Below are 26,673 nucleotides of genomic sequence, written 5' to 3' on the forward strand. Positions count from 1 at the left end.
ACGGAAGCTACTGCAACGCTGACATCAAAGTAAGGACACTGAGATGGAACTAGATACCAGGCAGTCGGAGTAAAATCATTAGTATCAAATACTGCCAAATACTGAGATTTTTTATGGATTATGATATAGATGCTAATATAAGGTAGCAGTGTGTGGATAAACCAAGCATTTGAATTGACCAACTGATTTGACAGCAAGCAATCAGCTTGTCAGTGTTTTAGCGGGTGTAGTCAGCAGACTGTCGGCTGATCGGCCTATTTGGGCGCTGTAATTGATTGCATTGATTTGCCCTGTCAACAACTTGTGCCAGTTTCATTTGCCATCAAATGTTCCTCAGTCTCTTGCTTTAAAATCAACCAGATTACATTCTCTCCTATATTTTGTTGGTATTTCAATGGTAGGTATCCTCACCCCTTTAAAGCAGTTCACACTTATTAGGTGCTAGGTATTACTTTCTTGTACTGGGTTATACTCCACTTGGCCCCCAGAACATCCTGATTGCTTTATGGCATGGATTTATCAAGCTTCTGTCAACATTCATGAGAGGTTCTGGTCCATGTTGACATGAAAACATCACACAGTATGATAGAAATACACAGAACTCACCATGTTGGTGGAACCAGCTTGATGTGTGCACTTTGTGACATGGTGCATTACTCTGCTGGAAGTAGCCATTAGAAGATGGGTAAACTGGCCATACATTGATGCACATGGTCAGCAACAATACTCAGTGTTTTAATTCAGTTGGCATTAAGGGGCCGAGTATGTGACAAGAAATCATTCCCCAGACCATTACACCACCAGCCTGAATCGCTGATACAAGGCAGGATGGATACATGAATTCATGTGGTTTACGCCAAATTCTGACCATACCATCAGCATGATGCAGCAGAGAGCCGAGAGAAACCATCCTGTCTGGCACCAAAAATCATTCCACACTCAAAGTCACAGAACACATCTTCCTCATTCTGACATGATTGATTAGATATTTGCATTAACGAGCAGGTCTACAGGTGTACCTAATAAAGTGGCCGCTGCGTCTAGGTGACTGATAACGATCATAAGCAGAAGAATCAAATTAGGAACATAATCACTAAAATAAATAGGTAATTCATAAAACTTTAAGAGCACCAGGAATAATAGAGAATGTCTTTTGGTTCTGCTCGTGGGCACTACGTGTTTCCTGCGCCAAGAAGCGGGTAAGTGGGTGTTGAGGCTGCAGGCAGGAAACCAGGGGGCATGAACTGTCCTTGAGTATGTTAGTGAGAGTTTGCGGGGTGGCCTCATGACGCCTTTTACTCAGTGATGGAAGAAAGAAGATGGAATGCCGATGATTCTGCAGAAAGGTTTTTGTACCCTCTTCAGCTCCTCCGAGAGGCTTTTGTCAGCCCACCCCAAACTGGGCTGACATACTCAAGAATTGGACAAATGAAGGTCAGGTATATTTGTTTTAGAATGTCACATGGGAGACCAGCTCTTTTGGCAACACTGAGGTAATGGATTCTTGGCCTAGTCTCTGAGAGAATAAACTTGATGTGGCATCCCATGACAAATCAGATTATATCTGAACTCCGAATAGGAGTTGAGACTCTAGGTGGAGACTCTACTGATGTTTTGTCCAGAAAATGTTGGAGGCAGTGGAGAGGGGATCACTTCCGGCACTGAGCTTGGAGCCCAAGCTCAGTGCTGGGAGGGTATCAGCCAAAAAATAAAAAAAGCCAAATAAATATGAATGCTGCAGTGGGGGTACAAGGCACTACAAACACGACTTCAAACGTCCATCTCCAATGCGACAGTTGAGCTTTGAGGTGTACAGAAAGAGATAAAAAAAGAGATGTGTTCAGAAGTTGTTAAAACATAGAAGACAGAGAAATCTCCAATTGTGTGTGTTGTCATCTATCATTTTTGGTTGCCGGCAAATCTTTCATCCTATTTAGTTTACCATTACTCATGACTGATGGCAGGCCTCGAGAGGTGTTTACGTGGGGTTGACACAGATAATTAAATTGGTAGCCGAGTCAGAACAGAGTGCAGTCAAATAACGATGTATACATTTTTTCTGTTACATTATACAGTATATTATTAATATAAATGTATAATATAATTTATAATATAAATATATTATAAATATAGTAATAATAAACAATTTATTATTTATAATTATTATACTATAATAATAATAATAATAATAATTATTATTATTATTATTATTATTATTATTATTATTTTTATTTTTATTTTTTATTATTTTATTACAATCATTGGTAATGATATTATAACAATTATGATCATACCTTTTTTTTCTGAAGACATATGGTTTTACTAGTTATGGTTATATAATGTTACATTGTAATATAGCGTTATACTGAATATCAGGAGCGTCGTGAGGGGTGGGCATCCGGGGCTTCAGCCCTGAATATTTTATGAATAGCCCCGAATCTTAAAATAGCCCCACAAGGCCGGCTCTTAAGCGACATAGGTGGCAATCAATTGCGGGCACTGCACACCAGTGATGGCGCACCTGCGATGGGGCAGTGTGTTTTAATCTTAGATAAGGTAGGTAAGGTAAGTTATTTTATGTTACCTTGTTTCCTTATGGAAACGAAACAACCACCGTCTGACTTCTTTGATTCCTTGCTTGCTGTATATGGTATGGTAATGGTTATAATGGTAAATACGGCAATATATCAAGTATATTTTCAGTACATATGATCATGCACATTTCAAGTTATCTGTGTGATCTCTGTTATATGTGAAATTACATGCTGAAAATATCCTAACTGTGTTTAATTGGCACAAATGGTCAAATAAAAAATTACATATCTGGAAGAAAATACATACTACTAAGTTAGGGATAATTGGCTTACGGTGAAATTTATGGAAAATTTAAAAAGTTCACGCTACAGTGATATTATATCATGAAAGTAGAGCATTTAAGTAGAAGCATGCAATGGTGATTTCCTCATCTCAAACAATTTATTGAAACAAAAGCCAACAACAGTGGTGGGTATACCACAACAAAAAATGTCAATGTCTCAATAACTTGTCATATGCCCTTGAGCATCAATTACAGCATGACAACGACGTCTCATGCTGTTCACAAGTGACTTATTGTCTGCTGAGGCATGGCCCCCCACTCTTCTTGAAGGGCGGCCCTCAGGTCATTGAAGTTCTGGGGTACAGAGTTACGAGCCTCTACACGGCGACTCAGCTGATAGCATAGGTTTTCTATGGGATTCAGGTCTGGAGAAAGTGCAGGCCACTCCATTTGAGGTGCCCCAGTCTCCAGCAGCCGTTCCCTCCATGAGCTGGAGCATTGTCGTCCATGAAGATGAAATGAGGCCTGTGTTGTTCATGCAGGGGCACAATGACTGGATTAATGATGTTATTCAGGTAGTATGGGCTTGTCACTGTACCATTTACAAAGTGTAGGGCAGTTCTGTATTGACTAGACACACCTTCCCACACTGTAACACCACCACCACCAAAGGCTCGTCTGGTGACAACAGTGGCTGATGCATAGCGACCTTGACGTCTCCAACATTGTTGGCGGCCATCATTTCTGCTCAACGTGAATCGACTTTCATCAGAGAACCGCACTGAGGCCACTGGTCCCCCGTCCAGCGTAAATGCTCCCTGGCCCCTGCAAGACGATGATGGCTGTGCCTGGTGGTGTGGTCAGGTAACCTTGCAGGTCGTCTATCACACAGACCACGCTGATGTAAATGGTTTTGATTGGTCGGACGTGACACTTGGGTGCCTCTCACCTCCCTTAAATGTGCCTGGAGTTGAGTGGCATTCATCATCCGGTTCCTCAGGGCACTGATCACAATGAAGCGCTCATCAGTGTGGGATGTGGCCAAAGGACGTCCACTTCTATGTCTTTCTGTGACTCTTCCAGTCTCTCTGTATCTCTGTTGCAACCTGCTGATGACACTCTGTGACACTCTAAGCTCAGTGGCCACTTCCCTCTGAGAACATCCTGTTTGAAACCTCGCAACGGCGAGGTACTGTTGATCAATTGTTAGGTGTCGTCTTGGTCTCATGATGTCAAAATGTGAACAGAATGATGAAGAGGACTGTTTAAATACCAATTCTTATTGAACCAGGAAATGTATTGGTCAATTCATGGATCAAACACCTGTTGTGAATTTTGCTGTTCAGCTCAGCTTAGAGAACAGCAAGTTGTGCAAAAAGTACTGAAACATTGAACAGTTGGACATGTGCATTCAAAAGTTTAGAGAAGGTCAAATTAAGTTCACCTGTAAAGGTTCTAGTGCATTTTATCTTCATCCTGAAATTTCACCCGAAATTTCACCCGATATTCAGCCGAATATCCCTTACTATTTGTGAGTAGTGTATATTCAGTTGCATAGAATTGTTAAATTAGCTAATTTTCTCCCTTTGAATGGATGGTATTTGAGACTATCAACTTTCAGGAGGCTTCCAGTGTGTTTGAGGAAAAAAGGAGATAGCTGCTTTTCTTTTACCTCAGAAAGTCACTGCCAAATGAAGGAAGAAAGAAATAAACCTATTCTCTAGTGTTACCCATCAAAATGTTCAGCACTGCTTGGGAAACACTTTGATGTCACTACTGGTTCCTAGACAATTTTTTTTTCCAATACCAATTTTCTTGTCATATATTGGAAATAGTCAGTTAAAGGTCATATAACTAAAATACATCTCTGCCCATATTAAAGGTACAATACATGATATTTTTTGCAAATTTAATTTAGTGTCATAAATTACATTAACTTTTGCCTTTTAGGCTTTCGGGTACCTCTGAAATGTAATACTATTAAGCCCACATTATTTTTTTATGTCAACGTCAACATAGGTTAAAAAGACACAAAGCAGTTGCCTCCCGACCCGAGGGACCAGCAATGTGCCAAGTTACCCTGTTTAAAATTCCATTAGGTCCAAAATGTCCCTCTCTAATGTTCTCTATAATTTTCCATAAATAATTTCCATTTAAACATTGTGAAGTCAAACTTCCCACAACAGTAAAGAAATGGCTGCCGTAATTGGGAGACAACAAAGTTTCGATTTGATTGGATATGGGTGATATAGACATGGGAATCTATTGAAATGATCTGGTGAAACATACAGCATATAGAAATGTTTATTCTGTTGATATCAAAAGAAAAGTCTAATGTTGAAGTTCACATTATTTACATTTTCTTCGCAAATGTATATGATTCCCTTTGGAGCAATTTGGCTGCTGCTCAAGGAAGACATTGATTTGGTGCTTTAGGGTGGGGATATGTTGATTATCAACCATGTGTGATTAGGGTTATTCTACGAGCTTGGCTTCAAATCAAAACACCTCTTAGATTGACACCAACATTTATACATAAGGAAACACAATTGTTTTATTTTGAGAATTCATTGGGCACATCTAAGTTATTACATATAGGGAAAACAATTGAGTAATTTTGCATGATAAAGGACCTTTACAATTTAAGAGAGATTTTCTGAACCTAAAAATACACTGTCAATAGAGAGCTCAAGCAGGGCTGCCAGATGTACGATAACTATCTTATTTGTACGATCACTTTAACCGCTGTACGATATACGATCAATAATTCCAAAACAGCCTAAATGTATGATAATTTTTGTGATTTGTTTGACAGCAAGGGTAAATTTGCTTCCCAGTGTTGATACAGTGGTACCTCAACTTACGACTGCAGCTACTTACTACTAATCCAAGATACGAGTAGCGATAGTCGCGAAAATTTGTATCGACTTGCGACTGATTGCTCCAAGACACGACCGTGGAAATTTGCAGTTGGCGTGTCGGCGGCCAGTCAGCAGTCAGTCAGCAGTCAGTCAGCAGTCAGTCAGCGGGCAACCTACATCATGTGTGCATGTAGTTCGTGGCTTATCCATATTTTTTTCATATGTACTGTGTTTGTGCTGTGTATTTTGTTTGTTTTCACCCTTCATGATTTCAGAATTTATATGGGAGAAATTGCTTCGACGTACGACTGTTTTAACATACGACCGTTCTTATAGAATGAATTACAGTCGTAGTCGAGGTGCACTGTATAATGCATTAGTGTATTCACCTATACCTTACCTTAGAATGCAGCAGAGTACATGATCCTGGATTGACTGTGAACCCCCCAATCAGTGGAATTACTACACCCAATCAAGTCAAGAGTCAAGGTCACACGTATCTGTTGGTGTGGATTGTGATTGGATAGTATGCATTGGGCGTGGCGTGAATATTGCCTTGTAACGGTGCGTATGGCATTGTTTTTCCATTCAATGTAGTATCCTGGCCCCTTCCCAGGTCATTTCAGTACTGTATATATGCTAGTTTCTGTTCAAATAAAATAATTTCAAAGTCGCAGTACAATATTGCCTATTTTCCATCTGGCAACCCTGAAGAGAATTCTAGCTCCTTGCAACATATTTGAAATTGAATTCAGATTAATCTATAAATATTTTCATAGTCCAGTAAATGCAAAGTGTAGGGTTTTTTTTGTGTGTGTGTGTGTGTGACTTCACACCAGGAGTGTACGTCCTGAGAACTATCCCAATTCAACTGAAGCCAATACAGAGAATTTATGCATCCAAACTTACATTTCCTCTCTGAAAGCCATTATCTCTTCAAGTTACAGCTGGACCCCACTGACCTCTACACCTCCTAAAGGTAACCTCCTCCTACCCTTAACACCCCAAAAACATAAATTTTTTTGCTTGCCTAGTTCCTATTGAAATCTTTACAGACAGAGACTGGGACCTACAGTCGCTTTAACCGCCAATGGTAAATGTACTTCATTATTGTCATTCTGGAAAATGTCATCTTGTGCTCAAACTGTGCTGTATAACACAGCGATTTAAAAATATTGAGCCAACAACATGTAATATGTGACAGATTTTACTTTTTTTTATCAAGTGAAGAAAGAATAGTGAAGAATAATGTTGTTTAGGTTGGAAATAAAAAAATAACTCTGTACTAAATTAACTTCATTATGTGAAAGGTGTGGAACTGTCATGAACTCTGGGCCTCAGCTTCTGAACTAGAAAAGGTCAGTATTAAAAATCATGCGCGTGTGTGTGTATGTGTGTTCTGCGAGTCCTTGTGTAAGCACATATCTGCTTACACATGCAGCGTTCAGAACCTCAGCTGTTCTTCTGAGCACATCGGCAAGAGCAGGAATCAGAGTTCAGAGTTAGCAGTTAAAGCTGTCAATGAAGTGTTTCGGACTATTTTGATGACATAATTTGTCCCTGGTTTCATGCTCACATTTGTGTTATAGAAATTAATTACGTTTTCAAATTTCCCATGGGATAATAGTATGTTATGCTAATAATACAGTAAAAAAAGAAGAAAAATATACAGTATATATACAATGTATCCGTTTATATATATTAGGATGGTCCAAGTTAATGTGATTAATTAAAAAAAGCAAAAGTGTGTTTAAAAAAAGTCTGCATAATATTTTGCATGCTTTCAGTTTGAAATAAACAAAAGCATCGTAATGTACAACCTGTGTGCTGGCAAATTCTAATATCCCAGAAGTACAGTACATAATCTTCACCCTATCATATAAAGGTAAACGGGATCCAATCCATGCATGTGCAATGGATTGTTTCTCTATCTAGTCCCTATTTATTCAACATAGACTAGAAATGGAGGATTCTTCACGGACATTAATACATTTTCTGGCGTTTAACACAGATGTAATTTCAATATGTTGTTAAATGTGAGATTAATTGCATTAATCACAGAAAAATTGCGATCAAAATAAGAGTTTGAAAGAAATCGGAAATTATGGTATGTAATAATAAATTACAAATATGTGCTCCCTGTCTCCCAATTGCTTGAGGTATAAACTACTCAAGAAAAAGAAACATTCATTAATGCTTGTGTATGTCTCTTAACCATCTAAAATAACAACCGGTCCTGTCATTACAGCCTGCTTCCTAGTTACAGTAAATGTGAACTGTCATTTAAACAGGTGGTAGGAAAGACAGCAGAAGAGATAGAGGGAGAGCGTTTGGGGCATGTCTAGGGGGAAATGGACAGGCAGATGGACTAGGTAGAGGAGTATTAAGTATTAAGTAGTAAGAATTAAGCCTTTGCTGTCTGTGGAAATCACCCCGACAATAACAAATCTTTAGCCTGGATCCTGTTTGGGCCGTTCAGCTGCCAATAGCTAAATGACTGGTAACTACTGAGAGACCACAGTGCTGGGGCAAATTCTTCACTGGAGAAAGACCAATGTGAGGCCGGTGAGATGGATTCATTTAAAATGTTCCTCTTTGGAGTTTACCCATTTTTTTTACTGCAATGTATTGGCTTTTTTGTTATATTTTTGCATTTTGAAAGGGGATTTGCAAGCCGGACATTTGGATTTATTTGGGATTAATTTTTGGGAGTTTATTTGACAGAGGACAGTGACAGGACACTTATTTTATTCCCAGAGGGGCATTTAGGGGAAGCATTATAAACTGTAAGCTTTTCCGTTAGATTTGTTGAATAGAGTCATTTTTTGCAAGTCTGCTTTAAGTTTTGTTTTCTTTACCATCCAACTAAGAGTTATTTAATTTATATTTCCAAACTTATTTTGCGGTAACTTGCGGCTTATCACTAAACTGATGGGACATTATGTTGTGGTATGCTGATTGGAGTGAATGGAGTATAGTAGTTAATCTTCACTAATCCTGAATTGGAATTTGTTAGTCATCAAAGGCAATAGGGGACTTCATATTTTCAATGCTCTCTCCCTGTAGATAAAAGGTATTTTGGAGTAGGAAGGCATTCAGCCCAGTAAATAACAATCATTTACTGTAATGATGACATGATGTGACGATGAATGGTTTGTGGGGGACATTTTGTCTTTCGGTCTCTTATGTCTTTTGTATTTTGTGTTGTCTGTCTACCTGCTATGCTGTATCGCTTTTCACCAACGGCCAGACTGGCCGGGAAGGAGGCCAAAATGGTGTTTGTTTGTTGTGGTGGACCAAGGTGCGGGGTTAAGCCGCGGCTGCAGACAGCAGCATGGCTTCCTCCCCCTCGGCCGGGGCAGGGCACTTTCTTAATGTGTGTCTTGCAGAGGAGATCAGCGCAGGAGACACAACTGAACACCATTCCTCCTGCGCCCAAACTCATTATCCTTTATTATTCATCCTTTTGGCCAGCGAGCCTTTTTGTTCAGTTTGTTTAATAAAAACTCAGCAACCCACATCACCAAAGACTCCATCTCCCTCCCTAAACCCCCTACCTGTGGGCAGAGACTCCCACATTAATGTTTCTGTCCATGGCGTTAACTGTCTTTTCGTACTCCTGTCCGCTTTACTGGGCTCGTAAGAGAGTCTTGTTTTGCAATCTAAAGCACAGAACCCTATAATTGATCTCTCCTGGTCCAGCCCTCTACTTGTCACAGTGTCCAACCAAGTGTTTACATTTCAGATCCTGTTAGCGATGCTGTCAGCACAGGTGGGGGGGGCATTCGGGTGTGACTGCATCAGGGGCAGCTGATCGGGTGTGGCGATATTGTTAAGTCCGAGGCAGGGGCACGGCGAAATTAGTAGAAAATAAATTAAAAAACCACCAAACCAGAGTGATTTCAAATATATTCACTTAAAGATTTAATTGAGCGGGCTTGGCAAAACCTTACTAACCTGGAAACGATCGACCAAGACTATGAAGTTATAATCATCAATCGGCCAAATTCTATGAGCTATGAGGTGCAAGCCACGTTCATGATCAACCTACGATTAAATCAATCCTCCATGTTTTAGTATATAAGCTCTGGGCTAGGATGACTAAAGGCATAGGTTTGCTGTTTTTCAGACCTCATTCAGATGCTACTTACAATCATTTGCAGCTGTTCGTAGCACAAACTCGAACTTCGACTACAATAGAAACTTATCTCCCTACTGCAGCTTCTCACTGCGCTTAAATTAAGTCCACAACACCTAAGCACAACAATAACGTAAAGCTCCCATTATAGCCAGTGTTTACATATTATACTGAAAAAATATGGTCAAAAGCCATGTATTTTATCACATTTGTATTGAATTTTTGCACTTCCTCAAATCATATACATCAGCTACATCCACGCTAAAGCAAAAGACTAGAAACAGGAAGTTATGTCTCTCCAACTGGCAACCTACTGTAGCCAACGTTACGCTTTGGATGTACTGCGGCAATTGCAAAAGTTAGTTCTAAAGAAAATATATAAAATTAAAAACCTGACATGTGTGTTTCATGTGAGTTCCTTTTTCTCAAAAAGCACAATTAATGCTGTTTTAAAATGTAAACGTTGGCCCCGTTGGACTGCATTTAAGCGCAGTGAGAAGCTGCAGATGGGTTGAAAAAATGGTCCTTTAAGGCTTAAACAGTAAAATAACAATCTGGTCTGGTCTACCTTCCCTCGGAGAACAACCTTCATGCGGGAAGGGGAGAAACGGCGGACCAAGCCATCACTCCCAGAGTCTGGCCCACTGAATGCAGCCCGGGAGTGGGAGATGCGGGTAGACCTCAGCCAGAGGCTCACCTTCCCACCCAAAATTGCAGTTACCAACCTGCGCCCAGATCTTGTCCTCTGGTCCAAGTCCTGCCGGCGAGTCTTTATCGTTGAGCTGACTGTCCCATGGGAGGAGGCCATCGATGAGGCATTCGAACGGAAGAGGCTGCGGTATGCCAACTTAGCAGCAGAGGCAGAGGGGCGGGGCTGGAACGTGAAGGTGTGGCCAGTGGAGTTGGGCTGCAGAGGCTTTGTAGCCAATTCCACCACAAGGCTCTTGAAGGAGGTAGGGATCAGAGGGCAGGCCCAAAGGAAGGCAATCAAAGAACTTGCCACTGCAGTCAAGCGGAGCAGTCACTGGCTGTGGCTGAACAATGGGCTGCCAAATAATCATGTTGGTGCCACCGTGCGACACACACTCAGGTCTGATCAACCTGTGGTGGGCCAACTTCGGCAGAGGGTGTCTTGTGATAAATGGCCGAAACACCCAATGAAGCTGAGGCACACAACTGAAGATGTGTCGCATTGGTGGCCCGTGATCTGTGCAAAAACTCACCCCACCCAAGATGACATTCCCAACCCTCTCAATTGTTGTGCTGAAAATTTAGGGATTTTAACTACTAGTCCTATGAAGAATCCTTACTTGGCAGCCCTGCGGCTGAACAAATAATGTCTCCATGGCAGCACCAAGGGCCTATCGACCCCCCACCTCCCTCACCCCCATGTGGTTCTCATTCATCCTGACCACCTACTGCACTGCATTTGGCCTCAGAGAAACCCAGAGACAAGAGGTGCCCAGAGCTGAAATCTCACTGACACCAAAATACCAAAAGCCTGCGGAGGGAAAAGTGAAACACTAACAGAATATCTCAAGCTTGGCGAGACGCGACCGGGTTTCCAAACTTGTGGGAAGTCAATGCACGCGTTAGACGTTCAAGACTTTAAATGACGGAAAACATAGTAATTGTAATATGGCTAGTACTGTATGTAACATACAATGCATTGTTTTAATTTTACATAAAATGCTTTCAAACTAGATATAATGCTGCAGTGTTGAGGCATAGGAAACTGCAATTACAATAATAATAACAACAACAACAACAACAACAACAACAATAATAATAATAATAATAATAATAATAATAATTTGTCCCGGCCGGCCGTGGTAAAAGGTCTTAACTCTTAAATTTAGAGGCTTCACTTCATATTGTATGTGTTTTATGTATATTTGTTCCTGTATTATATACACGATCAGCCACAACATTAAAATCACTGACAAGTGAATTGAATAACATTGCTCATCTCGTTCCAGTGGCACCTGTCAAGGATCTGCTGCAAACATCTTGGTGCCAGATACCACAGGACACCTTCAGAGGTCTTGTGGAGTCCATGCCTCGACTGGTCAGAGCTGTTTTGCTGGCACAAGGGGGAGCCACATAATATAAGTGGTTATTAATGGTGGTTTTAATGTTGTGGCTGATTGCACTTTTGTGCAAGAAAGCCTTTGAGCAGACATTTCAAAATGTCAAAGTGGCCAAAACACCTTTGATGGAACTCATTCATGATGGATGTCATTCATAAACGCCAAGGTTCAGGAATTGCTTCAATGTTGCTAAGCACGGCACAGCACATCTGGGGCTTTCAAATTAAAGCACCCATACAGGCTGGTGCTGCACCCTGAAAGCTGAGTTCTTACCGAATGATTACACCAGAGATGGGTAGTATCAGTGCGACAGCAGGTAGTGCTTCTGATGGGCTCTGAGGAATACGTCTCAGACACACACAGAACACAATGAATGTGAAGGGGAACGTACAATATCTTTAAATCTTTTCTATCCACAAGCTCTTCTCTCAATAATCCACTCAATTAGCCAAGCGTGGGCAGCTTCAAAGCCATAAAATATCCGCTGCTCAAAAACAAAAAAGGATTGTCGTAAGCTACCGTAAATTGATTATTTAGATTGTAAAAGTGATGCAGTTAAATCTTGCTCTGATTCATGATCCCATGGTGCTCCAGTTTTGACAGTTGAATGAATATCCTCAAGTTCAGGAAAACAAAAACAGATATTCAGTACAAACACACACGCAGGAAATGTAAAGAGCCACAAAAACGGAATATTTCACTATTGTTATATTATTATTTCGCTATTTGTAGGTGCATGTGTGAAAATACACAAAAACAACTTTTGTATGGATAATCATGTATAATATGTATGTAATAATTACTTTGCAACAGCTGCTCCTTTTGTGCACATGTAAACCTGTATTGCCCCTGCCATCTTGTCCTCCACAAACCCTTATAATTTTAGACAATCGTACCATATTTATTGCATGAACTACTTGTGTCCGTTTGGCTAGAAAATAAAGAAGGATTAGAATTTTCACAAATCACTGCGATCTTCCGCTTATTGCCTTTACAACGAAACACTTATCAACAAGCGCAACAACGCGATTTTGTTTGTGCACATATAAGCAAAAAACGTACACAAACACGGACACACACACACCGACAAGAAAGATTTGCAATAGCGCCGTAATCGGAAACACACAAGTGAACTGTAATGGGATTTATTAATCAAGAATGAAGAATGATTGTCTAATAGGATTAAGACACCCCCCCCCCCCAAAAAAAAACTACCCCTAAACAAAACAAAACCAAGACAAAATTGTACCCTGTGGTTCCATCAGATATCGCGCAGTTCTGTGAGAAGAACAATATCACAAACACTTCAGCGTTTAGACGAGGCATCTACAGTGTTGCAGGAGGCTGTGTATAGACCTTAATCTGTCGAGCCAGATGTGCAGCACAGAGACACCCTTTTTGTGGCGGAATGGATGTGACGCCGTCTAAAACGATCCAGGAAATGGTAAAGTAAGAAAGGGAGAAATGTGTGACGCCTTGCAAACGTGACATTGAATTACTCCTTTTCACGTGAAGTACATCTCAAGTGCTTTGGAACTGAAATTGGTGGCCGATAAGATTTCCTTTATGTACTGTATATGTTAAAGGATTGGTTAATTATTTTTCAACCAAGGCCTTATCAAAATGTGGCTTCCCATCATTTATCAATGTGCACTACCTCACTGAACTTGTGATGAAAGGTTTGGCTCCCTATGGAGAATTGACTCTTTACGAGCGACTGTAAAAAGATTTGTAACATTTTCTGACTTTGTTCATTTCATTCTGCTTGTATAACTAGAGTCCGAGGAATCTGTTGGCTCTGAGTTGTGAATGGAATTCTCACATTTCATTCTATCAACCTTATTTATTTCACTGGAATGCAAGTCACTCGTAAAGAGCCAAATCTCCAATAAGATCCAAACTTTTCATTGTTGAGCGCATTGCAGGGCTTGAGGCGTGTGCGTGCTTCAAGACTAACACACCAGGCAATTTGGCACAGCCTGCAGTCGCAGGGCGGAGTGCCGTATGTCCTATTGAATCCCTGTTTAGCTACACTGGCAGCGTCAGTCGCTTGGTATTTCTCTACTTTGGTCTATCTTTTCTTCAACTGCGCATGACTACACAAGCCTTTACCATAGAAACACAAGATAAAACTACAAATAAATGTTTTTGTCAAGACCATTTTTAAATACAAAGAACAAACATATAAGTAATACTTATAAGTAATGCAATACAGAGCAAACAAATCCCACTGACCAAATTCATCAATTACAGTTGTAGCTCACATTTCTATTATATTAAGTTATTAATGGCAGACTACTATAAAAACATTTTTTTATACCTTTTAACTGGAGAACTGAGGAGAACTTAAGTTAAAGTGTATGCAGAGATCATAGGGCATATTCTGAGACAAGATCAACATAATTTTGAAACAATAAGCAGAAATCAAATTTTGTTTTTTTATTACTACACCAACGCGCTCGGTGTAGTTCTCCCGTAATGGCTCTTCTCATGGCTCTTCCAAATCGATTCAGGACTCATTGCCTCTGCTTCAGATGCATGCATGACTCTCAGCTCTTTTTATCCACTCATCAAGAGTCTAAATTCATGAACTCCTGTGTGCCTGGCTGTAGTTACTGACTCGTAAAAAACCAACTGTTTTGGCAGTGTGACGCATGACAAAAGATTTTTTTTGCCATGAACAAATCTTTTGTCACTACTTTGGGGCGACATGGCGCAGAAGGTAGATCAGGTCGTCCAGTAATCAGAGTGTTCCTGGTTTGATCCCAGAACTCTCCTGGCAGCATGTCAAAGTGTCCTTGAGCCAAACACTGAACCCCCAACTGCTCTCGATGAGCAGATTTGCGCGTTGCACAGTTTCCATTGATGAATGGGTGAATGTGAGGGATGTATTGTTAAGTGCTTTGAGCGGTCCAAAAATTAGAAAAGCGGTATATAAAATGCAGTCCATTGAAGGATTTACTATTGAGGAACTTACTACTCTGCTGAAGCTTTTCACTGTGCCTAAATGCAGTCAAACAGGGCTTTAAGTTTTACACCTTAAAAAAAGGTTAAACCTCCTTTTAGATGTTATTTAGAACTACTACTGCAATAACTGTTAGTGTGGATAAAGCCGAAAGAGCTCATTTGCCAAATTACAAAAGAGTTCAGCAAATTCCCATTATTGACAAATAGTGAAAGTGAAGGGAAAGATAGGGAAACTGGCCCCTGAAGAGGCCTGTTGGAGAGTCAAAAATTGGAGGACGCAATCATTTTTGTCACAAGATGTCAAATCATCTTGTTTTACACAATTCTGCCTTTCCAGAATAGGCAGAATATGGTTGGCTAGCCCAACTACAGAGCAATTGGACGCCGGCATATTTTGCCTGGGAAGTTAATTGGAAGAACATGACCTTGGAGCAAATTTTCGGCTCCCTTGCTTCCAACAACACCAGCGTTAGTCATTTTTGTAATCCTGTTGATCTTGATGATGGACATCATAATATCAGCTGATCCAGCTGGATGTGGGACAATTAAATGTCACAGTATGTCACAAGACCGTGGGACATGCGTTGATGGGGCGAAAAGCAAAAAGTACAAGTAAAACGTAGAGAGAAAGAGAGAGACAGTGATTTGCTCTTTCAATGATATGTAATTAGTGCATGGAAATGAATCGGCAGCCATTCATTGTCGAATGTCACCTTATCGCCGATGCAGCATTTCAAGGACTGGCCTGCCATGACGCATGTGGGAAGACAAAGATGCCGAATGGAAAAAGCATTGAAAATGTGATGAGTGTCATGAAAAGAGCACAAAAGCCGTACATGAGGAAGGGGAGGAGACTTAAAGTGAGAAATCAAGGGCATGGCAGGTAAATCAGAAGAAGAATCGTCACACAGCACACCACATGCTTTGGATGGTGGCCGGTGAAATGAGGCCTCTGCATTTAACCCATCCTGGCTTGTCCTTCCTCTTGTGGCACAGCCAGGAGCAGTGGGCAGCATTCATGGATGCCCCCGGGGATGAGTGTCCATTGCTGGTCAGACGATGATGTGTGCATGTTTTTGGTGGGGGTTCTTACTGACGTTAGGTGGAGGAAACCCCATGTGAGCACGGGGAGAACACGCAAACTCCACACAGAAAGGTTCCTATTTGGGAGATATCCCACCTGGAGCACGGTGCCAACAGTGCCCCAGGGGGGTATTGAACCCAGGACCTTCTTGCTGTGAGACAGCAGTGCAATGCACTGCGCCATCGTGCTACGTGGTGCGGAGGCGCCGGACGGAGGGAGGGAGGCAGGTAAGCGAGGACGGAGGGAAGGGAAAATATAAAAAGGGCCAAAGCGTGGATGGAAAACAAAGGGATGAGAAGATAAAGATTGAAAGAGGAGATTTAAATAAAACGTGAAAGTTATGGAACTAGAATGAGGGATCTTGGAGGTGAGAAGAGCCACCCCGGGTCTACTGTTGGCACTAAGGAGATTGAACCTGGAGGGGGCTCTGGAAAAATCGATGGAAAGCCATTCAGGCCCACTTTGGGAGCAGACATCAATCATGGGGGCCAAAAGAAAACCATGTTGCAGAAATATCTGGAATATGGGAGTTTGTGAGCTCTGGTGTGTGTCTATAAGTGTTTGACAAATGTATTGGATAAGATCAGATTACAGTAGATTGGATTCAATTACATTAGAATAGATTAGACTGCATTAGACACAATAGGTCAATTGGATTAGAATAGATTTGATAATAATAGATAGATAGATTCGATTGAAATAGATGATATTTCATTGAATTAGATCAGAATAGATTTCATACTATATTAGATTACATTGGAACCCGTTGGATTGCATTGGGTGCCATTAAATCGGATTGGATTATATTCCAATTGTGGTAAAATTGTTGTGTGGTTGTGCAGTGGCAAAAAGTACATTTGGTGACCTTGTGTACCGGTAGTACTGATGACAACCACACCGACAAAAATGCATTCAAAAGTGATTAAAGAAGAAATACAGGGCACAACAGTGTATTTGCTATTATTTGAGCAGTTGACTTCAATACTGTACATACCAACATAAGTAACAAATGTACCATGGGGTATGGAGGAAAGTGTCTTCAAGGACCAGTCATTGCTTTTTTTCAACAATAAAAGTGAGAAGAATTTCAAAAAGTTTATTTGTCACGAGCGGGAAAGGCAGCCGCTTGAATCGTGGCACACCACAACTGCTGTCTCTGGAAGATGGCTCACAGTCTTGAAACGGAATGGGAAATTTTAACACCGTCTGCAGATTTCACTGGCGGCCTCTTCGTCCTTCTTGGAGTGAGTTAGAAGCCTGAGTGTTAAGAGAGGGTGACTTGACCAAACAGCCCTAAGCCTCACTCTTGCTTTCTCATGGCCATTCTCTCTCTCTCTCTCCCTCTCTCCCTCTCTCTCTCTCTACCTCATTCTTTCTCTGTTTTCTCTTGTCCCAAATCACTCCCTACACCCCACTCTAACCCCTAACAAAAATCGCACTCAAAAGTCTTACATTTTCGGGAATTTTGGGGCCCCATCTCACAATTACAGATGGTACAAGTGCGGGGGGGCTATTTGAGCCTTTGAAACAGAGACAATCTGAGTGCAGCAGGCCAAAAAAAAAAAAACCCTCTGTGAATCCAACATACATTGCGAATCCTGGAGGAGTTGGGAACAAGGGCGTGGCAAGCGATTAATTAACTTCACATAATTATTTGATACATAATGTTTTGTTACATGTCTAATTTGTCATTACCAATTACATTTATGTGGTTCGAAAGTCATGCCTTTTATTTTATGAATACGATTTTTAAACATTGTAAAAACATTTTCAAAATGGCCAATGACAATGGTATATATGGCCATGATCAGGAGGTAGAGCGAGTCGTCCAGTAAGCGGAACATTGCCAGTTCGATCCCGGGCTCCTCCTGGTAGTGTGTTGATGTGTCGTTGAGCAAGACGCTTAACCCCCTAACTGCTCCCCCGGCGCCTCTATATGGCACCCCACTGCTCCTAAATACGTCAGTTACTAGGATGGGTAAAATGCAGAGAAATTGCAAATTTCCCTGTTGTGGGACTAATAAAGGTCTAAAAAAGAACCCCCCAAAAAAAACAAGAAATGGAGAAAACGGGTGTGCACGAAAGCAAGTGTGGCACGCTGAGTATGCACAATGCCATTCCCTGCTACCCAAATGGCAAACTAGCCAGAATATTTAGTCTGAACATTTTAAGTCGGTCTGAAACCATAATATGTATCAAAAGGTATGTGCAAAGCACCAGTGTGGTGTACTACATCCGGTGAAATATCACTCTATAGAAACAATGCACGCTACGCTGACAAGAGTACCCCATAATGTATTGTGAGGTAAAAGTTTCTATACAGTGTTGTTGTCAACCCATCGTTCTTCTCCTCACACTCTACCACACGTGTAGTATGTAGTATGCCATTTCAGACACAGACTTCTTTACCCTTAACTCTAAAGCCCGTGCCTCAGATACATTAAGATATGAAGTCCAGTACTGCCAATTCCCCTCCGAGGAAAGTAGCTAGTGGCTGCTCTAAAAGTTCCTAGAAGTCACCAGACGATATTGTGTAATGTAAATACATGTGAGGTGACTGTGCCTTAATCGGAGAAATGGACAATCCTCAATTGTCTATTTTTGTGGCTTGTTGACGTTAAGAAGATAGATAAATAGGATAAACTGAGGCAAAGTAGACACAACTAAGTAACAACACAATTAAGAGAGTCTAATCAAGTGTGGAGAACAAGAGAAAGTCAAACTATTTTCATCTTAAAAAGGTGCCTATTGAAGTCGGTCCAAAAAGTACCCAAATCTACTCACAAAATCTCAAAGTTTGGAGCATTGTAACATTATATTTCCATATACTGTTTATTCTTAGTTAATTGTCTACTACCTTGTATGTCTCTTGAGCTGTCTATTACTTATCTTAATACCTTGTAATACAATGCCGTACATGCAGCTCATTCCATTTGGGTCCGTTTGATTTTGGTATACCTATGCACCGGTGTAAACAATTTACAATTTATATTTATAACCGTGCTGCAACATCTTTGCAAAACAGTCTCCATTTACTGGGGGGGAGGGATCCTCTTCCTTGGGACACATGGCATTCATGTGAAATTCGGGGTTGTCTGTCAGTGTTTGGTACGGCTGTTGAATAGCGTGAAATGTGCAAAGGTTTGAGTGAGGGACAGAAATCCCGGCAAATGGAAATGCACGCACACTCGAACACAAATTCTGCATCAATAGCACAGACCTCCCTAATCGTTGCAGCAAAAATCAGGTTATGGGTGCAAAACCCACTTACTTGTGCGACTTGTGGTCCGGGATGTTGGGGTCCAGGTTGGTGTGGTTGACAAATTTCAAGCTGTACAGGGCCATGACCTCTCTTCTCAGCGAGAGGAGGCTGTGGCAGAACTTCACTCCCATCTCCTCCAGCTCCCTGGTGCCCATCTGCAAACCCTGGATATGCCGTGAACACACACACACAAGACACACACAGACACACACACACAGACACACACACAGACACACACACACACACAGTAGCACGGGTTAAATTGTTTCTTTGCGGAGTGGGAAAGGACTCTCTACAAGACCTTGACACATGCACACACGTTTTGTACTTTCTTGCCATCGGGCATGCGCACGCACGCACACACACACGCAAGCACGCACACACACACACACACCTAGTGTTGTGTATTCATGATGCCATGAAGTAAACTGTGAAGGCTGTGCCAAACAAAGAAGAGAAATATGAAATTAACTAATCTATCTATCTAATCAGGAAAAAATACAAAAATATGTACAAGAAAATCTAAAAACTTCAGCAAAAAAATTTAATGAAAGCCAAAATAAACAATGTGTTCCCAGTAATTATTTGGTACATCAATATCGCTTGGTGTGTTGGTATTTCCTTTTAGCTTTTCAAAGGCATTCATCTTTTCTATTTTCAGAAGGTTTTCCAGATTTTTTACTTGTTTTCAAAATTATACGCAACAAAAATGGCATCTTAAACAAGGCAGAAGCCATGAATTGTGCATACACAGTGAGCATGCATAGCTCTCTTGTGTTAGTCTCTCTCTCTCTCTCTCTCTCTCTCTCTCTCTCTCTCTCGAAGCGGATTGGCAGAGACACGACTTGCATGACAAACGACAAACGATGGAGAGAGCTGTTTGTGTGTGTGTTCTGTTTGGCCTCTCTAGTCATATCCTCCAAGATGCCTAATGTATCAATCCAATCAGCTCAGTGTGTGTGTGGTAGTTGGACACAGCATTGGTTTTGGTGTGTGTGTGTGTGTGTGTGTGTGTGTGTGTGTGCCGTCCAGGAACATTTGTGTGAGGGACAGCTGTTCAATAATTGAGAGAGCGTTGGGGAAGGTTTACATGTGCAGGGTGTACAGCGATTGCCGCCTGTTCGCCTGAAAAACAGAAATCAATAGATGGACAGACAGGGAGGCGAGGTGGGGGGGTCGGTGGCAATTCCAATCACCTTTCCCCACTCCCTGTCACTCTCCATCTCCTCTCCTCCACTGTTCTGTTCTGTTCTTTCCGTTCTTTCTTTCTTCTTTTGAGAGCCTCCAGCCCTTGTTCTTGTCCTTCTGTCGTCACCGTTGGCTGTCTCGCCCCCATCTCTTCTCCCCAGCTCTCCTCCGCCGCTTTGGTTCTTTTGTTTCGTTCCCTTAGTCCCATCCCTCCTCGCGCCTTTTCTCCTCTGTCAGCCCCTCTCCTCTAACTCTCTGAATCCTCTTTGTCTCTCCGAAATTTCTCCCCTTCCTTCATTCCTCTTACCCTCTCCACTCTTTTCTTCCACTCTCCTCCTCTGCCCTGCTCTCTTCCACCTTCTTTGCCTATTCTACATCCCTCTCCCCTGCTCTGCTCCTCTTTCCTTTCTTCTTTTCTCCTCCCCTTCTTTCCTCCCCACCTGCTCTCCTACCCTCCTATTCCTCTCATTGTGTCCCACCCACGCTCCCCTCATCCCATTCCTCCTCTTACTGCCTCCACCCATCCTCCTTCTGCCATTCTTCATTTTGCACAAAAACCAAATGTTTTTCAACATTGAAATCAGACATCAAACCCAACACAACATCAGCTCACAATTGGCGAGCAAAAACCTGAGGAAACTGGGTAGAGCAGCAGTTCTCAAATGGTGGTTCTCCATCCAAAACTGGGTCATGGGGTCCATTTGGAATGGACCCACTTGGAGTCAAAGCAATTCAGTGGTTTACCTGTAATTGCCATTAGGCTCATCATGAGGTGATATTTGCGTTGTATTGCTTCCTAGATAAAGCAGTATTCCGCACAAATGCATTGTGAGTAACCACAGCATTCAATTTGCGAACTAAATTAGAACGGTTCTAATTCTTTAAATTACGTTTGTGTCCTGGCTTTATGACTAAGGACAAATGCATATCCTGAGGCCAGGGCAGTTGAGCACCTCTGGCGGGACAAAAGTTAATTTAACGGGACTATGAAGGGATGTGTTGGAAGTTTGCCTTGTATGTTAGAAGAAGAAACAAGAACCCATTGATCTTCCTTAACTGTTTTGCATGGGGGGGGCTTATTTACCAAATAGAGGGAGCCCTTCTTTGAGCAGCAAAACTTTCCTTGGAATTAACTAAGTGCTAATTTAAAAGTTGCCAGTCAGTTTGCAACAGGAATAAATCTCTGGAAAAAAACAGATGTAATAAGAAGAAGTGAAGATATCTCCCCTTCCCTTTCCTCTCCCACGTCTCTGGTGTCTCTCATATTATCACAAGTGTAAGGCAGGGGAAGCTGTACCCTGATATGGACTTAGTGCGATATTGCATGGGTAAAGGCTCTGCAATAAAAATGCACTGATTTAAATTTTGTTTTGTGTTCTGAATTAGGCCACCCGCCTGTCGTTGGAGGTTTACCTTAAAGGACGACGGACTTGAGGCGATGTCGCACAAGGCATTCAAAAGTCAAGGCTTTGAAGCTGGCACCCTGCAGGCCTCCGGTGAGCCTGCAGGGTGAAATGTCCATGCACACCGGTGACAGTTGGTCCGCACAGGGTTGTAGCATGGAAGGGGGGATAGCACCTGGCTATCCCCAGCTTGTGGAGATTCTGTCCTTTGAACAGTTCATTATTGAACATTGTTATAGAACATCATTGACCAGATTCTTGAACTTTAATTTTGCAGTAAATACTTTTTGTCAGTTTGGGGACAGCGTAGTTCACGGGGGATGAGAGGAGAGGTGAGAGCAAGAGAGGTCTGGGCTCAGTTTGGGGTCGTCGAGGATGAGACATGTCAACTAATGCAATACATTCATTCTGGCAGGCCAGAGAAGGAGCTACAGTGGACGGCTCATCTAGCTGCGCTGCAGGACTGAACGGTTAGGGAGATCCTTTGTCCTCACTGCCATCAGTCTGCACAACACCTTGCCAATTGTCAATAGCCAGGAACCAGTAGCTCTCTCTCTTTCTCTCTCCCTCTCTCTCAATAACTGAACCATTGGACTCTGTGCACTAGACACTATTATTTTCTTTGTGCAATAATGCTAAAAGACTAAAATGCTATGAAGCAATTGTATTTTTAACACTGTGCATACTGCATTAGCACTTTTTTTGTGTACTGTCTCTTATCTAAACTGTGTGAGCTACTGGAGACCTGAATTTCCCCAAATAGATGAATAAAGTATCTATCTATCTATCTATCAATCTATCCATCTATCCATCCATCTATCTATATACTTTACGATAAAATAGTATTTAATGAATACTAGTTCCCGTTGTCAGTTATTGGTTCTTTAAATTAACCAAAAATAAGAAAGGGCAATCGCAAATTATGAGCGCAACATAATGTTACATGTGGCATCACAAAAGGTAGAAAGAAAGAAAATCGTAACTAACTTTGAAGAACATATCTGTGTCAATATGTTCCCACTCAAGAACAGGATGTAAGAAAGGGTGGGATTGATCTGACATAACATTTGCTTTGTGTCTTTCTATGCATGGACCTTGATTTAGTTCCAGGCATAGATAGAGTGAGGCGCCTTGTGATTTGCTAACCTTGAAGGCCTGAGAAGCTGGTTATGTTTCCCTTGTATTTTAGTTTATTTTTAGGATGTTAAATCTCACTTTACGGAAACTTGTTTTGTGTGTCTAAGTGTATTTTCTTGAACATGTTTAGAGTAACAATAATATCACATTTTATTTCAAATGACTGTACAGTAGGAGCCACATGGTGAGGGCAGCTGGAACATGACGGGGCCCGGGCAGATGCGTGAATGGGGCGTGGCTGACCCATGGAGGGTGCCTGTCGGGTCCCTGCTCGGAACCTGCCTGTCATTATATCCCCCTCGATGACGTCATTTCGTGCCAGCGCCTGGAAACTCCCGGAGGCGGCATTTGTGGAAAAGCAGTTGCAATGCTTTATCTGTCCATCGGGGGAGCAGTGCTGCAAAACGTGAAGCAACTCGCTTATACAGGATAATCTTGCGTTTGTTTAATGGAAAATAGACATGTTTTGGAATGGAACATATGTTCTGTACATCTAATTGAAACAAGATATACAAATGATTTTAAAGAAGAACTGTTTCAAAGAATGAATGAATCAGTGTTTTTTTATTTATTGTAGATGTATTTCATTGAATAAAACAAATGAAAACACTGTTTAATTTACATAAAATAAATGTGAAAAATCGCAACAAATTTAATCGCAATACTTAAAGTATCGCAAAAGTCGCCATTTTGTGTGTTTTCATACTGCAGTAACTTTTTCATTGTTCTAAGGACTTTTTGGAGGAACCGTCTATTTTATTGTCTCCGCGCTGCAGGCACTACTGTAGTATCGATCGTAGTTCTTAGAACTCCGTTTTGAGCAACTTATACAGCTCCTGCTCCAGGACAGGGACTGAACCTTCTGTGATAGAAGTGATAGACGCTGTCTATCTAACCATTCAGTATAACACTGCATTGTTGTGGCTCACGACTATTTACGATGTCCACTATCAAGTTGACTCACTGTCATTATTGTCTGCATTTTATTTTTTTGTATTTTAGGTAAATGCTATTATATTACTTATACTACACTAATTCTTTCCATTTTCGATTTAAAAATGTTGTTTAAAAATTAACTGTTTAAATTCTCTTTAAATTCAGTTTTTAAATAATGTTTTATTTTAATCACTGCTATACCCTTATTTTACGTATTATATAAAGTTGAGTTGGCTCTGAGGCTAAGAATCCCATTACTGGTAATGATGCTTGCTTTAGTATTTGACAATAAACATGAAACTATAATTACATAGACCTAGTTTGAGTGCTCTCATTACAAAGCTATTGAACTTGGTAAAACGGCACCAATGCCAGTTTCTAGTCTCTTACATGAAGAACATTGAAAGACCTGATAAAATGCTTTGCATTATTTTTTTAGCATCTTTGAAAAGGAGGTTTAACTTGTTTATAAGGCTTAAACGTTTGCCCCATTGAACAGAATTTTAGCACAGCAAGAAGCTGCAGCAGAGTGGCAAGATTCCCCAATAGAAGACTAGCTCTGAACTGTTAGGTTTAATGGTAACATTTTAATTAGGCTTGGGTTAAAAAATAGCCAACCTAACATGCAATCTCTCAGCATGATCATATGAAACTTTAATAATCCTTTTTGGGCCACTTCCACTTTCAAACAGTAATGAAATGGCTCGCTATTTTTTGAATGTGGCTAGCAAGTTGGAGCGCATTTTGAAACCCAGGCCGCATAGAGATGTCCGGCATTTTGGACTAGAGCAGAAAAAAGGCAAAGGGCCGTCTGGTCATTGCATTGAAGTCTTCAGGTTGATTTGTACAAGACAACATCAGTCAATAAAGCCAATCCTGGTGTGGCTTTATTAAGTGCAAGGTGTGAGGGAAACATTAAACATTCATGAGAGGGGAAGATGATGCTTCTATCCCCCTTAATGCACGCGCACGCGCACACACACACACACACACACACACACACACACACACACACACACACACACACACACACACACACACACACCTGCACATAAACACTGACCTAGGCACTCAAAGGCAGGTGTGTGTACATATGTGTGTGTATACACACACATTCACACATGTGAAACACTGGTCCTACTCACCTACATGGACACACAAACATGTACATATAAACAGTATGCACACTCAATATATTTGTACTCAAACACATATATGAACCCAGACACAAACCCGCACATTGACCTACACCTACACTGTATATGTGACTCCACCGCATATTTTAGGGTCACATTTTGAAATTTTACATTTTTATTTTATGTGTAATGTGAAAGTGTAACATGGGAGCTTCAACATAAGGGGGAAATTTCTGGAAGTCAAGCAAATATTTTTGAATCTATGACTTATTAAAAATGTAGGGTTTGAAAACAAAAGTTCTGAGGAATCAGGCTTTAAAGTTTTAGAAGCAAGCAGCACCAGAACTTTGCAGTGCTAAATACACATTTAAAAACACGATTACTGCTTTAAATGATTACATTTGGATTGTGCTGTACTCCTTCAATGAAATAATGTTGAATATTTTCATAATTCAAGTTAATCCATTAATTTTAAGTTTATGTTATGTTTTATTCATTCTAAGTTTATGCTCTCTATACTAGCATGTCTACTCTATACTAGCACTAGGACCACAACAATTCCTAGAATGCAAATAACAGTGTCCTCCCAGCCATTTGTATTCTCGGATTTGCTGTTTCCTGGGAGCACCTTGCGCTGCCGCCTCCTGCTGCCAGTTCCGCAATATGACTGCGAGCTTCTGCCACCCTCTTCTCGTAATCGATAACCACACGGAGATGATGTTTTCACAGAGAAGTGACATTTTATTTGTTGTTTCTTCAAAACATTGCTTATGGAGGCGCTTCTTTTTCGTGTCCTGAGGCGGCGTCAGTGTCAGTTTTCTTATCAGGCGAAGAAGACCTGCTAGTCATTCGCGAGTGCATACAATTTATTGTATATCTTCATTTATCAAAATGGTGCTGACTTCACATTACTCGGAATATTGAAGGATGATCTTGTTCTGCATGTTTGCATTAAAGGGAACGGTAAGATCGCCGTTTGTTCAACAAATTGTTGCTGAGTACAAAACTAACACTGATGGAGCACGCAGCATCGACTTTTTAATATTTATCTACTATTTAGAAATATAATTCAGTTTTGAAAATACATTGAGTGATAGAAAACTACTTGAGGAACATAATCTTCTATAACCTAATTTTTGAATCGAATTTCCAATGTTTTTCAAGCCCAGCCAACAGTACAGAGGTGGGAAATGTGTCGGTTTGGGATATGGTGGGTCACATACGTATATGCAGTATGTGCATATACCTCATACAAACAAATACACATAAGCTCAGACACACGCACACACACACACACACACACACACACACACACACACACACACACACACACACACACACACACACACACACACACACACACACACACACACACACACACACACACACACACACACACACACACGCAGTAGGACCCAGCCCCCATCTCACTCTCTCTCTCTCTCTCTCTCCTCTCTCTCAAACAGTCCAACAGTAGCTGTTTCTCTTTCAATATCTTGCCTCGTTCCCCCTCTGGCTTTGCAACTTCATACGAGATGGACTATTTACATCCTCAGCGCCGCAGGAGGTTAGGAGACCCACACGCATTCAAAAATATACACACACATAATGCATTTCATTAGATAAAGCAGAGCAGCGGTTATGTTTGCCAAT

General features: G+C 41.1%; 1 protein-coding gene across 1 annotated transcript in view; it reads right to left on the bottom strand.

The window, feature by feature from the left end:
* The window catches only part of agbl1 (AGBL carboxypeptidase 1), a gene marked incomplete at both ends in the record, with an annotated part of 253,871 nt that overhangs the window by 20,223 nt on the left and 206,975 nt on the right, over window positions 1–26,673 (bottom strand). Inside the window, one exon of the mRNA XM_080002341.1 lies at window positions 19,230–19,384. Within this exon, the coding sequence (XP_079858467.1) occupies window positions 19,230–19,384 (155 nt within the window). The remainder of the gene's footprint in view (window positions 1–19,229; window positions 19,385–26,673) is intronic.

The sequence above is a fragment of the Zeus faber genome, assembly GCF_960531495.2.
Source record: "Zeus faber genome assembly, chromosome: 6".
In the NCBI taxonomy this organism is placed as follows: domain Eukaryota; kingdom Metazoa; phylum Chordata; class Actinopteri; order Zeiformes; family Zeidae; genus Zeus; species Zeus faber.